This window comes from Mercenaria mercenaria, chromosome 6 (genome assembly GCF_021730395.1).
Source record: "Mercenaria mercenaria strain notata chromosome 6, MADL_Memer_1, whole genome shotgun sequence".
NCBI lineage: Eukaryota > Metazoa > Mollusca > Bivalvia > Venerida > Veneridae > Mercenaria > Mercenaria mercenaria.
The window spans coordinates 55,510,029-55,526,438 of NC_069366.1; the positions used below are offsets into that span (position 1 = coordinate 55,510,029).

Genomic DNA, 16,410 nt, shown 5'->3' on the forward strand with positions numbered 1-16,410 from the left:
CTTTTGCTTTAAAGACTTTTATGACTGTGAGTGAAACCGTTTTTCTTCTCAGTGAAGGAAGAGTCCACACAAATAAAACATCGAAACGGTTTAAAATTGATATACTTTGGCACAAACAGTTGTTTGGTTTAACAAATGTACAATTGGGACACAAAGTTTTACCTTTCAAAATGCACAGGGCTAAACATCACAATGTAAAAGAGCGCATTCAAGTCAAAATATTCACTCCTTGACAAACTTCTTGAAACAGTTAATGTTGCAAGGTACCTCGGTATCACCATCCCCCCCCCCCCCCCCCACCTTAACTGGAACAAACATGTAAATAAGGCTACTCCCATGTGTCCTTGGGCAAGGCAAGTATCACGAATGCCTCAGTCGACCCAGCTGTATGGGTACCAGCAAATTGCTGGGGTAAGGTATAATTGGTTTTAACTGTTCTTAAAATAGGGTCGCTCAAAAGCTCTACAGAGCTTATGTTCACTGTTTCACAACGACGTAAATAAAATTTACCTTTGCCTTTTACCTTAGCTGTGTGATTGGTAAAAAAAGGACTTTTTCACATAAGCAGTGTCTCCCACATGAGGGAGAATTTTGTCTGACTGGGTTGGCACCCTTACCATACTCGTACTCTATGTAGTTTTAACGCAAACTCTATGAGATATATATGTGTGACATTGTTCGGCAGTTAGAAGTACGGAAATATTGTACGGAATATGACGGAATTTGTTCAATCACAAAATGGCGTCCCACGGCAGAACGACCGGTTGGCCGAAAAGAGAAAGGAGAGATTCCTTTCCCGCTGGTCAAAATCAAGCACCAGAATCAAATAGAATGATTAATTTGTAATTATTCTCCATTATTATTTCAGTGTTTTTGTTATTGAAGCTTATACAAATGAAGCAGTTGTTTTAAATTCAAGAGATACGTAGCGAAAACATGTGACATTTGTGAACTTTGTTATTATTTTTCCTTGATAGATTTGCTTTACGTTATAGATATCGCCGCATTTCAGTAGTTAGTGTGGAAAACTCACTGAAAAAATGAAAAAGACTACCGATATATTTATTATTGTTAAATTTAATGTTTCTAGATAACTGGTAATCTAGACTAGAGCCTAGTCCACTGGCACCAGAACAGAAAGAAAATGCCTCTGTACGTATTATACCTTACCCCTAGGTATTCTGTAAGAACCATGGTCATGAACGGGAAAATATACTAACCCGTTTCAATCATACATTTCTCAACTTAAACGCGCAGTTTGGTGAATGGGTACCTAGCAGGGGTTCCATTTGACCCGGGACCCCGGGTCCGGACCCGGGAGATTTTCAAAAGACGCTCAAAGGACCCGGCATGATACTTGCCTGTGCGTCCTTCGGGACCCGGAGGCATTTTCCTTTAATAATCCTTTCTCTTATCATTCATTTCCTTCAGTAAAACTATTTCCATGATAGACACGTGTATTCCAAAATAAACACTCGCGGTCATGCCCTCCTGCCTTTGATCTTCTGCTAAATCCCGCCCTTTCTCCTGTAGACATGCCTCGCTGATTTTTTTATCAGCAAGTTACGTCACGGCGAGTGCACATAGGTAACAAGAATCAATGAAGTGTTGAAATTAATTGATAAAGCGTATTTATCCTGTGTACTGTCAAAAAAGGCGCCAATTATTAAATTATCGTAAGCAGCTGATTACCGAGCATGTGAAAAATGCCCTGCAAGAATTTTTCATGCAAACTTAAATTAGACCATTGCTAGTGATCATACCGTAATTTCAACAAGAAGCTTCACAAATTTGATGAATTTTGAAATCAAAATTAAGTTTAGAATGTCCGTTCACGAGTCTAATTAACACCCGATGTCATATGCATATTTCCAAAATTCCTTAAAAAAAACTGACTTTCAGTGCAGTTTTTAATGATAAGTAGCATCATTATTTGAGGAACTTTCTCTGATTAGCTTAGTTGGCCAAGTAAACTGAGCAAAAACTACTTTCCGATGACATTCCGAAAGTGTACCAGTATCCGGACAGTACATTTTGGGTACATTTTTATAGTGTTATAGCACTGTTCTGTTATGAAAAATTAAATGAAACATAGAAGAAAAACCTAATCAAAATAACATGAATTTTGATAAATATTAGTTTACAATATATGACCTGAAACTGACATTTTTATTATGCTGTAACATGATCTTGGGTTTATTGTTTTCTTAGGTAAAGATCTACGTAACGTATTACTAAATAAAAAATATAGTCAATTATATGGACGTGTTGGGACAGGACTCCTGTATTTTGGAAAAGGACCCTTCAAAATTTGGGCCCAAGGGTCCTGGGACTCTTGGGTTTTCAGGTCTAGTGGAACCCCTGTACCTAGTATACTGAACAAGCGATAATTTATCTTCCAACGTGCATCAGTCACATTGTCTCAATATTATATATTGCTGAGAGTATCCACATATTTTATGCTTTCATCAACATTACAGAAAAAACTGGCGTGACCTTCCCTAATAAACATCCTGTCTAGAGGTCAGGGCAGTGTGCACATGTTAGGCTAAACGTAAACAAACAAAAACAGAATTAAAAAAAAAAATCACAGTTTTACACTAAAACTCGATATGATGAATGAAATTCATCTTGTATATGATTTTTAATTTGAAATCATACATTGGTCTACATTATTCTGTTCTGTTTATTTTATTAATTTTGCACATTTATGCCGCATTTCCACATATCAGCGAACACGTGTAGTAAAATGACGATTGACATACATTTTCACAAGAGCCAATCAGAATGGTTTTGTAATCTAGAACGGAACTTCACCAGGGAAGGTCAAGCAAGTTTTTTGTGTAACGTTGAAAAAACGATAAACTACGCGTTGTTTTTGTAAGATAAGAAGTAGTGAAGAAATGTGACTGGTACATAATGGAAGATAAATTACCACTTGTTTGATATCTTTAGTACACATTTACCGAACTGCGTGCTTTAGGTATGAAATGCGTGATTGAAACAGGTTAGCATATTTTCCCCTTCATGACCATGCTTCTTATAGAATACCTAGGGGTAGGGTTAACATGTACAGAGGCATTTTCTTTCTGGTCTGGCGCCAGTGGCCTAGTCCAACTAATTGTACGCCAAATGAAACATACAGTGTTTACGCTTTATTAACGTGTTTTACTGTTATGTTTAAACCATAAAATGATTCAGTTTTATTTTGTTTTACCATTTCATCGTTTTAATGTATATTGCCTGATCGTGTTTTTACCTAAATCTATTTTCACCACAGAAAAGGTCTTTACTGGTTTTGACGTAAAGAGAGGGATTCTGCCCTATCACGAAAATATCTCAGAATCAGTTCTGACGTCAAATTATTTTGACTAGCAGTGCACTAGACAACTTTTGGGGACATGTACCCATACCCTCAGCAGTCAGGGGCGTAACTGTTCTAAGTTATGTAACCTATTTCTGTTACTTTTTGGTCTGGTCTCGAAAAATTAAATATGTGACATTTGATTTTAATGGTGTAAGAACTATCTGTTAACATATTTTAGTACTTTATTCAATAAATGTTAATGTGTTTATGTGTTTCTAGAGGTTTTTACTTACAAAACATACAGTTGTCTGGCAGAATCATGTATTTTTTGCCGAGGTGCAGACAGTTGTATCACGAGTTGGTTTTTCCAACATTTTGTGTGATTAGCGAACTTACTATGATTGATTTCAGTTGGGAGTTTTTTCTTTGGATTGGGAATTTTTTACTTCAAATTGGGGAAAATGGAGCATATTTTGCATTGGGAATGGGGCCGATATTCGGCCCCGTGAGACTGGTGGAAAAAGCGCTGATGGGAAGCAAACAACAACAAAAAAACAGCAAGATGTAATTATCTACTGATAAATACACAGCTGTAAAATGTAGGATGTAGACTGTTAAATGTAGGATGTAGACTGCTGCCTGTTGGATTTTAAAGTCCAAGGTCCGATACACAAACATTAAATCAAGAATTGTGCATTTGGATTTACATATAGATTTTGATACACATTAGAATTATTTGAATTGGATATTTTACTGTTATAGATGTGTATTTACACACCAGTTGTTCTTGTAAAAAGGTTTACTTGGACATATAATGATCATAATATACATTAATTACTACTGATGGGAAAATCCAAAGAAAGGCAAAATTGAACATATCCAGCTAGTTGTTGTCCAGATCTGCTGGAATTGAAAAATACTTCTCAAGATTGGGAGTTCTTTAGAACTTAGTGCACTATATACCGGCACTTGAGCCTGCTGGCGGCAAGAGATATTGCCTTTGCGACCAGTGCAGACCAAGATCAGCCTGCACATCCGTGCATTCTGATCATGGTCTACACTGTTCGCTATCCAGTCAGTAAATTTTCAGTGAACACCCCTTCGAATGATAAATGGTATTGCCCAAATTGTATGATGGACCAGTCCATTTTAGATATTTAGCAGGCTAAGGGTTAAAGATATTGTTCAATATGAAACTTACAAAGAAATCATTCAGTTTCATGTTTATGTTTTCATAACAATTTTCAATAATACATTTTAACAAGTCAGCATCACTGTACGGATGACTCACAATAATTTATTGTAGACATTGTTACAATTCTTTCAAGCAAACATATTTTACAAGGCCAGTCGTAGAAATGTTGTCATACCTCAAATATTTCCGACTAGGATACCCAAAGTTATAATCACCTGACCCTTTTCTTCAAAATCAAAGCCTGTTATAGATAAAAAGAAATTTTTAATATGTGGGCTTGGGTGTTTAAGATTGGTGACACTGAAAATATTTTCAATTATGTTTATTGTTATAACACATTATATATATACTGTTTACCTGTTTTATGTTTTTACTAGTCGTTAATTGTTTTTCGTTGCAGATATCCTCTCACAAACTACACATTTGGAACAAAAGATCCCTTGTATGAAAAAGATGCCTCAGTCCCTGCACGATTTTCTCGAATGCGTGAGGAATTTGAAAAGTTTGGAATGCGTAGATCAGTCGAGGGTGTTCTGATTGTTCATGAGCACGGCTTGCCACATGTTCTGCTGTTACAGCTTGGAACTACTTTCTTTAAATTGTAAGCAATTGTAAATACTGTATTGATAAATCATACAAGTTTGCAAGAATTTTATTGGTACCCCTTCAGAGTTTTACTGTTATTAAATCATGACATATTTCTTAGTAAGAGCTGAAAACTGAAACCTCTGATTCATGTGGGGAAGTTGGCAGTTACTTGCAGAGAACAGGTTTGTACTGGTACAGAATCCAGGAATACTGGTTAGGTTAAATGTCACCGTTACATAACTGAAAAACTGTTGAAAAATGGTGTTAAACCCAAAACAAATAAACAAACAAACAACAATATTGTATTCTATAAAGTTACACTACCATGGTATTTGTTGGACTACTAACAAAATCTACAGCTTTGGGTTGATTTTACAGATGATTATCTGTCTTGTTTCCAAGCGGAAAAGTATCTTTTCTCCTAAATTTCTGATAAATATTCACAGTTCAGACTCAAGTAAACTTGAAAGTGTTGAATTTTCATTTTAATTGTAGAGATTGAATTTATGTTATTTTCTATAAACACTAGAATATGACCATGTTTCAGGCCAGGGGGCGAATTGCGGAACAAAGAGGACCAAATTGAAGGCCTGAAGAGATTGCTAACAGAGGTAAAAGAATTAAAGAGCCAGCGTACTCTTAGCATGTTCCTTTCACAAAATCATTTCAATTCAGGTAGTATTGGTGTGCAATAGGACAGTGCATCAGACTGTAACATGGTTCTATACTATACATTTGTTGAATGGCATAACAGTCAACAGGGATCAGCCGTGACTTCTGGAACAGGGAGAAGTTTTACCAGTTCAAGTATATTTTTTGGGAGAAGTTAGTAGCCTGAGCATAAGCGACAAAGTCTCTGTAAAAGTAATATGTGAAACCACTACTCCCTCAGCTGAAAACAGACTATTTCTCTCAAGTCTTCCTCTATGCAGATCCCTGGTCAAAATTGTTGCCAAAGGTCCTTTGTCTGTAGTTTTGACTATTGACTGGAAAACAACTCAGTAAAATAAACTCAAAAACAGTAATTTGTTCTGTCCCTTTGATATTTCTTCTCTGTGTAAACAGTTTTCTAACAATTTTCTTTCAAAATGAAATTTCAAATGCTTATAACAATGCGACTTTGTTAAAACTATTGTAACTAGATTTGTTAGCTCGACTATTCGAAGAATAGCCTAGCTATTCTACTCACCCTGGCGTCGGTGTCGGCGTCAGCATCACACATTGGTTAAAGTTTTGCATGCAAGTACATATGGCTATCCTTTAAAGGCATATAGCTTTGAAACTTATCTTTTCTTTTTCTAGGTCAATTACCAACCTCACTGGGTCAAGTCCCATAACTCTGACATGTATTTTGAGCAAATTATGCCCCATTTTGGACTTAGAAAATCCTGGTTAAAGTTTTACATGCAAGTTACTATCTCCAAAATTAATGCAGATATTGAATTGAAACTTCACGTGTGTCTTCAGGGTTATAAAACTAGTTGATAGCATCAAGTCCCATAACTCTGACCTGCATTTTGGCCAAATTATGCCCCCTTTTGGACTTAGAAAATCCTGGTTAAAGTTTTGCATGCAAGTACATACAGCTATTACTAAAAGGCATATAGATTTGAAACTTATTTTTTCCTTTTCTAGATTAATTTCCAACCTCACTGGGTCAAGTCCAATAACTCTGACATGTATTTTGGGCAAATTATGCCCCTTTTTTGGACTTAGAAAATCCTGGTTAAGTTTTACATGCAAGTTACTATCTAATGCAGATATTGAATTCAAACTTCACATGTATTTTCTGGGTTATAAAACTAGTTAATAGCACCAAGTCCCATAACTCTGACCTTTATTTTGGGCAAATTATGCCCCCTTTTGGACTTAGAAAATCCTGGGTGAGGTTTTACATGCAAGTTACTATCTGCAGAACAAATGCAGATATTAAATTGAAACTTCACTTGTGCCTTCTGGGTTATAAAACAAGTTGATTGCATCAAGTCCCATAACTCTGACATTCATTTTGGTCAAATTATGTCCCCTTTTGAACTTAAACTAATGCAGATACTGGATTGAAACTCTATAGATATTTTAACATTTAGGGTAATATTTTCCTGCTTCTGGGACAATATTTCGAATAGTCAAGCATTGGCCGTCTTACAGACAGCTCTTGTTTTTGAGAAATATTTGCACATTTGCTTGCATTTCAAAGCCTTTTAACTTGATGACTACATTTAAAAAAAAATCTTTCAACTGCCTGTATAAATTACAAAAAGGAAAATGTTTGAATGTTTGATATTGCATTTCAGACATTAGGTCGACAGGATGGAGCCCCTATGGAATGGACAGTAGAGGAGACCATTGGTAATTGGTGGAGACCTAATTTTGAACCCCCACAGGTTTGTGTGTAGAACTGATAAAGAATGTAAGAATTTCTCACTGGATGTAGGTGCAGGTAGTGATATCTTGCTGGAGGGTAACTGTTCAGACCTGAACGTTGATCTTTCAAGTTACCACCAGTACAGTTAATGGAAAGCCAGATATTCTCTACAACTATTGATAGATTCTTTATTGGATGCCATTTTCTACAAATTATAAAAGGAATGAAATAAAACAAATGACTTCTTCAAGCATTATTATCTTATGATATAAAATGAACTGATGTGATAGTTCATAAATTTAGATATAAGATATAATTTGAGCTGCACCATGAGACAATCAACATAGTGCATTTGCTACCAGCATAGATACAGACCAGCCTGTGCATCTGCGCAGTCTGGTTAGGATCCATGTTGTTCGCTTTCAAAGCCTATTGCAATTAGAGAAACAGCAAACAGCATGGATCGTGACCAGACTGTGTGGATGCGCAGGCTGGTCTGGATCTATGCTGATCGCGATTGCACTATGTTGGTTTTCTCATGGTGCAGCTCAATTTATACATCTTACCTGTTCAAGTTGTCCATAATTTGAAAAGACTTTTAAATACTTGTTTAGAAAAGCTCATTGCATTCTGCCTAGACTTGAGACGTCTACTGATAAGTACTCAGAGACTGCGTAAAATAAAATTCTGTCAAGATAGGATTTGAACCTGGACTGTCGCTGGGATCTGATGCTGTAGCAATGGGTCATCATGATTAACCCTTAGCCTGCTGGCGGCAAGTAATTTTGCCTTTGCGACCAGTGCAGACCAAGATCAGCCTGCACATCCGTGCAGGCTGATCATGGTCTGCACTGTTCGCTATTCAGTCAGTAAATTTTCAACAAACACCCCTTCGAATAATAAGTGGTATTGCCCAAATTGAATGATGGATCATTCCATTTTAGAAATTTAGCAGGCTAAGGGTTAAGGTGGCAGATCCATAATGACAAGTGGCATTTTTAGCTCACCTGTCACAAAGTGACAAGGTGAGCTTTTGTGATCGCGCAGCGTCCGTCGTCCGTCCGTCAGTGCGTCCGTGCGTAAACTTTTGCTTGTGACCACTCTAGAGGTCACATTTTTCATGGGATCTTTATGAAAGTTGGTCAGAATGTTCATCTTGATGATATCTAGGTCAAGTTCGAAACTGGGTCACGTACCTTCAAAAACTAGGTCAGTAGGTCTAAAAATAGAAAAACCTTGTGACCTCTCTAGAGGCCATATATTTCACAAGATCTTCATGAAAATTGGTCAGAATGTTCACCTTGATGATATCTGGGTCAAGTTCGAAACTGGGTCAAGTGGGGTCAAAAACTAGTCAGTAGGTCTAAAAATAGAAAAACCTTGTGACCTCTCTAGAGGCCATATATTTAACAAGATCTTCATGAAAATTGGTCAGAACGTTTTATCTTGATGATAATCTAGGTCAAGTGTCGAAACTGGTTCACATGCCATCAAAAACTAGGTCAGTAGGTCAAATAATAGAAAAACCTTGTGACCTTTTTTAAGGCCATATTTTTCATGGGATCTGTATGAAAGTTGGTCTGAGTGTTCATCTTGATGATATCTAGGTCAAGTTCGAAACTGGGTCACGTGGGGTCAAAAACTAGGTCAGTAGGTCTAAAAATAGAAAAACCTTGTGACCTCTCTAGAGGCCATATATTTCATGAGATCTTTATGAAAATTGGTCAGAATGTTCATCTTGATGATATCTAGGTCAGTTTCGAAAGTGGGTCACGTGCCTTCAAAAACTAGGTCAGTAGGTCAAATAATAGAAAAACCTTGTGACCTCTCTAGAGGCCATATTTTTCATGGGATCTGTATGAAAGTTGGTCTGAATGTTCATCTTGATGATATCTAGGTCACGTTCGAAACTGGGTCAACTGTGGTCAAAAACTAGGTCAGTAGGTCTAAAAATAGAAAAACCTTGTGACCTCTCTAGAGGCCATACTTGTGAATGGATCTTCATGAAAATTGGTCAGAATGTTCACCTTGATGATATCTAGGTCAAGTTCGAAACTGGGTCACGTGCCTTAAAAAACTAGGTCAGTAGGTCAAATAATAAAAAAACCTTGTGACCTCTCTAGAGGCCATACTTTTCATGGGATCTGTATGAAAGTTGGTCTGAATGTTCATCTTGATGATATCTAGGTCAAGTTTGAAACTGGGTCAACTGCGGTAAAAACTAGGTCAGTAGGTCTAAAATTATTAAAATCTTTTGACCTCTCTAGAGGCCATATTTTTCAATGGATCTTCATGAAAATTGATCTGAATGTTCATCTTGATGATATCTAGGTCAGTTTCATAACCGGGTAACGTGCGGTCAAAACTAGGCCAGTAGGTATAAAAATAGAAAAACCTTGTGACCTCTCTAGAGGCCATATTTTTCATGAGATCTTCATGAAAATTAGTGAGAATGTTCACCTTGATGATATCTAGTTAAAGTTAAAAACAGGGTCACGTACCTTCGAAAACTAGGTCAATAGGTCAAATAATAGAAAAACGTTGTTACCTCTCTAGAGACCATATTTTTCAATGGATCTTCATGAAAATTGGTCAGAATTTTTATCTTGATAATACCTAGGTCAAGTTCAAAACTAGGTCACTATGTCAAATAAGAGAAAAAACGACGTCATACTCAAAACTGGGTCATGTGGGAAGAGTTGAGCGATTCAGGACCATCATGGTCCTCTTGTTTATTATTGGCCATAGGGAAAAACCGAGACCACTTTTCTGTGGTACAACATGGATGGTACCTCCAATTTTTAGGTGTATTTTGACATATTTTGACCTTGTAAGAATTTTTTTTCTTTTTGGTTAATTTTCTTCTCTTTGTTGTTCCTGTCATTTGTGGACTTAGATATTTTTTCTGAGGACCTTCTTGTCCTCAAGTGCAATGATAACAGGTGAGCGATATAGGGCCATCATGGCCCTCTTGTTCTGTTCAAGTACATATTCTCCATATGAGATTTCAGCATTTTCAAATTGTTATGAAAAAAATTTGTTATGGCTGAAGTGTGCCGAAATATAATATGAGAATATGTAATGGTACAGAAATTGTCGATTGCCGTTACAGGTTCACAGCCTGAAGTAGTTTGTTTTGAACTTTATTTCTAACTTCCTGCACATTCAGTATAAATCATCTTACTATGTGGAGATTTACGAATCTTGGTATCGTGAGATTGATTCGCAGGCGAGCCATATGCTCTCCATGACAGTTTGATAATAGACATTTTTTCTGGTGTCATTTTGTCTTCCGTCTCTGAATCATTTTGAGAAGTTGTCATTTATTTGTGGAGAGATGGTTAGTACTGGTACAAAATCTAGGAACACTGGTTAGGTTAACTGCCCGTCATTACATAAATGAAAAACTGTTGAAAAATAGTGCTAAACTCAACACAAACAAAGTAAGTGGTCGCTGTATTTTGCAGCAACAGTAACACTTGAATTCTTGTCTATTGTTCTTGTAGAAATATCCATTCTAAGTAGTGCTTTTGTTTGTTTCAGTATCCATATATCCCAGCTCACATCACACGACCAAAAGAACATAAAAAACTCTACCTAGTGCAATTACCTGAGAAAGGTAAGTCTTTGATATTGTGATAATAGAATTCCCTATAAGATGTTCTATACAGTCTGCAATGGCGCATATTGATAGAGATCATTCAACATGTTCAGTCTTGCATTTATGGGAGCTTTTTTAAAATAGTACCCTTCACATGGAAAATCGTTACCTCCCCTCAAGTGAATTTTATACTTCATAGACCATTCTGAATCATAAAAATGGTAAAAGTTTTGTATGCATTGTCATGTTCCATTAACCACTGTATGTAATAGATTGAAACTAGTCATCAAATCCATTGAAATAACAAAGTTAGATCACTCTTTTGTAAATTATGGCCCTTTTTCAATTTAGAAAATTAGGTTAAAGTTTTGCATGCTACTTACTGTAATGCTGTATCTCAGTAACTGTATAAATTGGATTGGAATTTCACACAGGGCATCCTTATCAAATGTACTCACATAGCTGAGAGTCAGAGAACACTTTGTTGAAATTTATTCAAATTGTGGGCCTTATTTGACTGAGAAAAATTGGTTGAAGTTTTGTATTAAAGTTACTAACATTGCCATATTACAAGTTCAAATTGAAGTAAAGTAACTGAGTACAATAATATCCTGCCTGACTGTAAAGGAAGTTGTGGCCCATTTTGAATCGTCAAGTGCGCTGTCTTACAATGTTTCTATTGTAAAATGGTCTGTTTCGCAAAAAACACCAAACTTTATTTTCAAAAAAGTTTTTGTTATGTTTATCATTAATATGTATCTTACTGTAAAAGCACATAATTTTGCTTGGTCAAAATTTTGCGAATTTGAAATAATTATTGAGTATATTCCTGAGGTTTTATTTTCGCGAAATTGTAAAAAAGTTAGTTAGCTTATTTTGGCTTTTTTTAATAAGTCAGTGTATATAAAAGTTACACATCATAAAGTGTTACCTTTAGACTGGCTACCTAAAAGATCGATCGCTAATATTTGTATGGATGTTTTAACACCTCGATTACCTGTAAATTTTGACAACTCTATACCTGTAACAAACACAGCTATACATGGAATCTATATCCGGGGGCAGAGATTTCAATGTTTGTTTAATTAAACACATTGCACACACAAAAGTGATCATATAATTCTAAATTAAACAGTAATGTGGTTTGTTCTGTTCATCTTAAAATTATACCTATAGTTATTACGGAAACACTAAAGATAGCCAGTTTTTGTAAATATTGCCCTTTCCATTTGATGTGTTTGGGAAGGTTTATTTAATGACGAGATATGCTTGATTTGCATTATACTAATTGTTAATATTTAAGCGAAGATTAAAGTTCGTGAGGTGAGGGACCTCGTGAATATAGTGAAAATTAAACCCTCGCGAAATTTTCTGCTTTTACAGTATGTAGTTGTCCAAGTTGTGAAGGTGTTGAAAGTGATGCCAAAGGATGTTTCAAATATTTTTAAAATTTTCAAGCTGAAAAAAAGTGGAACTGGCAAAAGTACTTCTGTATCTTCTGTTAGTTATAAAATTATACCAATTTTAGTTTAGTTACTCTGAACACTTATCTAGAATAGGTTAGCTAGGTTCTGTTCCCTGTAACAGAATAGAAAAGCTAAAAAAATGGCATTGTTTACAGACAAATTACAGGTTATTAATTTTAGTCTTTCTTTACATTATGTAGCCGAAGAAGGAAAAACAAAAGTGTTTAGAATAATATAAAATAACGGTAGAAAAAAATCAACTTTTTAAACCAATGTTTAAATCTATAAGCAGATTTAGATGAATGAAGCCAATATTGTTGCTTTTTCCAGCATTATTTGCAGTCCCCAGAAACTACAAGTTAGTAGCAGCACCGTTATTTGAGTTGTACGATAATTCCTCAGGATACGGACCAATAATCTCAAGTTTACCACAGGCCCTTAGCAGGTAGGTCTTTATATAACATGTTCTCACTGAGCCTGCTCAGCTAGATTTAAATGTCGTAGGTTTGAATCTCAGCTGGTATGTGTTATATTAGATACAAGTTTTCAGCAGGACATATTTTTTTGTGTTTGAAGTTTTGTCACTAATATTGTAATGATTTAGTCTACCAAGCTGGTAGAATTGTCCATAACTTGGCAGAGTTAGTACTGGTAAGAGATCAGAGATTACGTGTTGTAGAGATCAGAGATTATATGTTGTGGAGATCAGAGATTATATGTTGTAGAGATCAGAGATTATATGTTGTAGAGATCAGAGATTATGTGTTGACTAACCTTTGTTCACTAAGATACATGTTAAACATTGATGTTTTCTTGTGATTTAATTTTAGCTGCTATTGATTTTGTAAAGGGAGATAATTGATATGCTATTACTTGGTTTTAACATTTACTTGAATTATCTCCATTTATACACTGCTGGTAGCTTGGCTCCCTGGCTGAATGGTTATTTTTCGACAAAAACTGCAAACATTTTGTAAGAAAAGTTTAGGCCTCTAAGATAGCACATTTTCATCTGATGTCTAAATCATTTAGCCCTATGTTTTGAGCATAGGGCAGTAAAAATGTCAATATAAAAATTAGAGTTACATCCACTGTTATATATGAATAAAAGTTATTTATTAGTAATGAAACAAATATAGAGATGGGAGACAGTCAGCTATATTGACTTAAGAGGTCAGCTATCCAGAACATTAAGTATGTTCAGATCGACTCTTTTAAACCTGACTTTCTAGAAAATGTAATTTTAAGATGTGTCAGAGCACCTTAGAACTTTCTTTTCTCAAATAGTATTTGCCTGCCCGGTTGACTGCAATACTTCAAAATCGGAAGTACAGTCAAACTTGTATTAAGCCGTCGATCTAGGGACCAGCACATTTTGGCTGCATAAGACAAGTTGACATTAGAGCAAAAAATCTTAATTTAGTAAGTAAGCTGAGTGGCTGCTTAAGGTAAGTTGCTGCTTAAGACAGGTGACAGCTAAGACAGGTGACAGCTAAGACAGGTGACAGCTCAAGACAGGTGACAGCTCAAGACAGGTGACAGCTAAGACAGGTGACAGCTAAGACAGGTGACAGTTAAGACAGGTGACAGTTAAGACAGGTGACAGCTCAAGACAGGTGACAGCTAAGACAGGTGACAGCTAAGACAGGTGACAGCTCAAGACAGGTGACAGTTAAGACAGGTGACAGCTAAGACAAGTGACAGTTAAGACAGGTGACAGCTAAGACAGGTTCAACTACAGTACATTCAGATTCGTTCTCTGTGATGATTAACTAAAGACACTATATCTGGGGTCATTTAGCCACCTCCTGACACATGTGGGAAAGTTGTCAGTTTTTTGATAACTGGTTTTTATTAGAAAGGAATCCAGGAATAGTGACTTAAGTTTAACTGTCTGCTTTATGTAACTGAAATACTGTAAAATGCAGTATTAAACTTAATAGACAAACAAAATAAATCATTTTAGTTGTTGCAACAATGACTATACTGTATTTTGTTGCAGTTTCCTTGATTGTTTCTCTGGTGCAGTATAACATTAATCTCCCATGGTCGCAAGGAGATCAGCAAAAGTTATCCTGGTTTTCAAGTGATCCAAACAAGAAATTAAAAGGAAACTGGCTTGAGAGAGTATACAGTGTTTGACTCAGCCTGGAGCTTGAACCCACAGTGCTAGAGTGAGCAGGGTTTCACTGTACTTCAAAATCCTTGCACAGAAATCTTTGTCCCAGTCTGTTTTGATGTATGGCACCATGTTACATAGTTAAGAGAAAAAACTATTTTTAGAATCTCTGTAAGTGAAGGAAATTAGAATAGAGTAGAAAATAAAGACATGCAAGAGACAACATGTCATTCTTGTGAAAAGAGCAAGAGTTGATCCCGAGGTTTATGGTTCTGGTGATAACTTTGGATTATATTATTGAAAGTAGAGTTTGTCTCTACAGTGGTACATAGATCAATCTGTTGGGTCCTGATATAATATTACCTGCAGTTATTGTCTGGTTTATAAGCTTTGTGACCGCAGTTTTGCACGGCAGATATAAACTGTTAATTTGCCCAATTAACTTGGTAAAATTTGATAAACTCTGGTGTAGCTTCCTGGAGGCACTAAAAGGGTTTGGATATGCATTACCTTGGAAGCTAAGATATATAAAAAAGGTAACACATAGGATATTAACATTTACCCTGCTGAATTTCTAAAATGGACTGGTCATTAGTGGTCAATCATTCAATTTTGGCAATATACCATTTATTATCCCCCGCCAAAGGCAGAGGGATATAGTTTTGGCATTGTCAGTCCGTCTTTCTGTCTGTCTGGAGCCATATCTAGGAAGTGGTTTGGAATATTTTAATAAAACTTCATACTCATGTTCACCACTATAGGGAAATGCAGCCTGTCAGGTTTCAGTCAGATTGCCGAAGTAACACCAGAGTTATGACCCTTTGTAGTTTCTAGTGTTAACTATATAGGGTACTATAAATATGGCAATTTCTGCTTTATACCTTGTGACATATTTGACCTAGAACTTGGAAAATGAATTTAGATGACCATAATTTGGTAGTGCATACTCGATTTTGTCAGATTTCTTTAGTAACTTCAAAGTTGTTGCCCTTTGATTGTTTAAAAATCCACATATTTGTACATAACAAACAAACAAATTGGTAGAATTTCATTGAACTTCTTTCAATTTTTTCCATGAACATTTACTATCAGCATGTGAAGTTGTGTACCCACACCTGGTCACCCCCACCGCCCTGGTCCCCACCCCCCTTGTAGCATCCTTATAAGGTCCTCTCTGGGATTAGTTCAAATGGGAACATTTGCCCAGTTTCAGTTTTTTATACTTAACACAATTATTACTGTTGTTGATTCAGTGTGTCATACATATATTCCAGGTCAGATAGTCAAGTTCAGTTGCTTGACTTAGGACCTTTGTGGCTGTATTGTTAATTGGATCTGTTGCAATTTCAAAATGGATAGTTATCACCTTGAAAATTGCTAGTTTTCCTTTTATATTGATGATATTATATTTTTGTACCCCCCGACAACAAAGTTGTAAGGGGGGGTATACTGGTTTCAGGTTGTCTGTCTGTCTGTCTGTCCGTCTGTCCGTCTGTCCCTAGACGCAATCTTGTGCGCACCATCTCTCCTTATCCCCTTGACAGAATTTAATGAAACTTCACACAGGTGATCAGTACCAACAGTAGTTGTGCATGGGGCATGTTAGGTTCTTTTAGAAAAAAAATTTGCAGAGTTATGGGACTTTGTTTTTTTGTTACTATACTATATACATAGACACAATCTTGTGCGCACCATCTCTCCTCATCCCCTTGACACAATTTAATGAAACTTCACACAAGTGATCAGTACCAACAGTAGTTGTGCATGGG

The 16,410-nt window shown here is 36.1% G+C and overlaps 1 protein-coding gene across 1 annotated transcript in view; it reads left to right on the forward strand.

Moving 5' to 3' along the window:
- Positions 1-707: 707 nt before the first annotated feature.
- Positions 708-16,410, forward strand: part of LOC123548827 (cleavage and polyadenylation specificity factor subunit 5-like) — a 43,742-nt gene continuing 28,039 nt past the window's right edge. The window contains exons 1-6 of the mRNA XM_053545967.1: positions 708-842; positions 4,903-5,103; positions 5,638-5,701; positions 7,385-7,474; positions 10,999-11,074; positions 12,853-12,967. Of these exons, the coding sequence (XP_053401942.1) occupies positions 739-842; positions 4,903-5,103; positions 5,638-5,701; positions 7,385-7,474; positions 10,999-11,074; positions 12,853-12,967 (650 nt within the window). The 5' untranslated portion in view covers positions 708-738. The remainder of the gene's footprint in view (positions 843-4,902; positions 5,104-5,637; positions 5,702-7,384; positions 7,475-10,998; positions 11,075-12,852; positions 12,968-16,410) is intronic.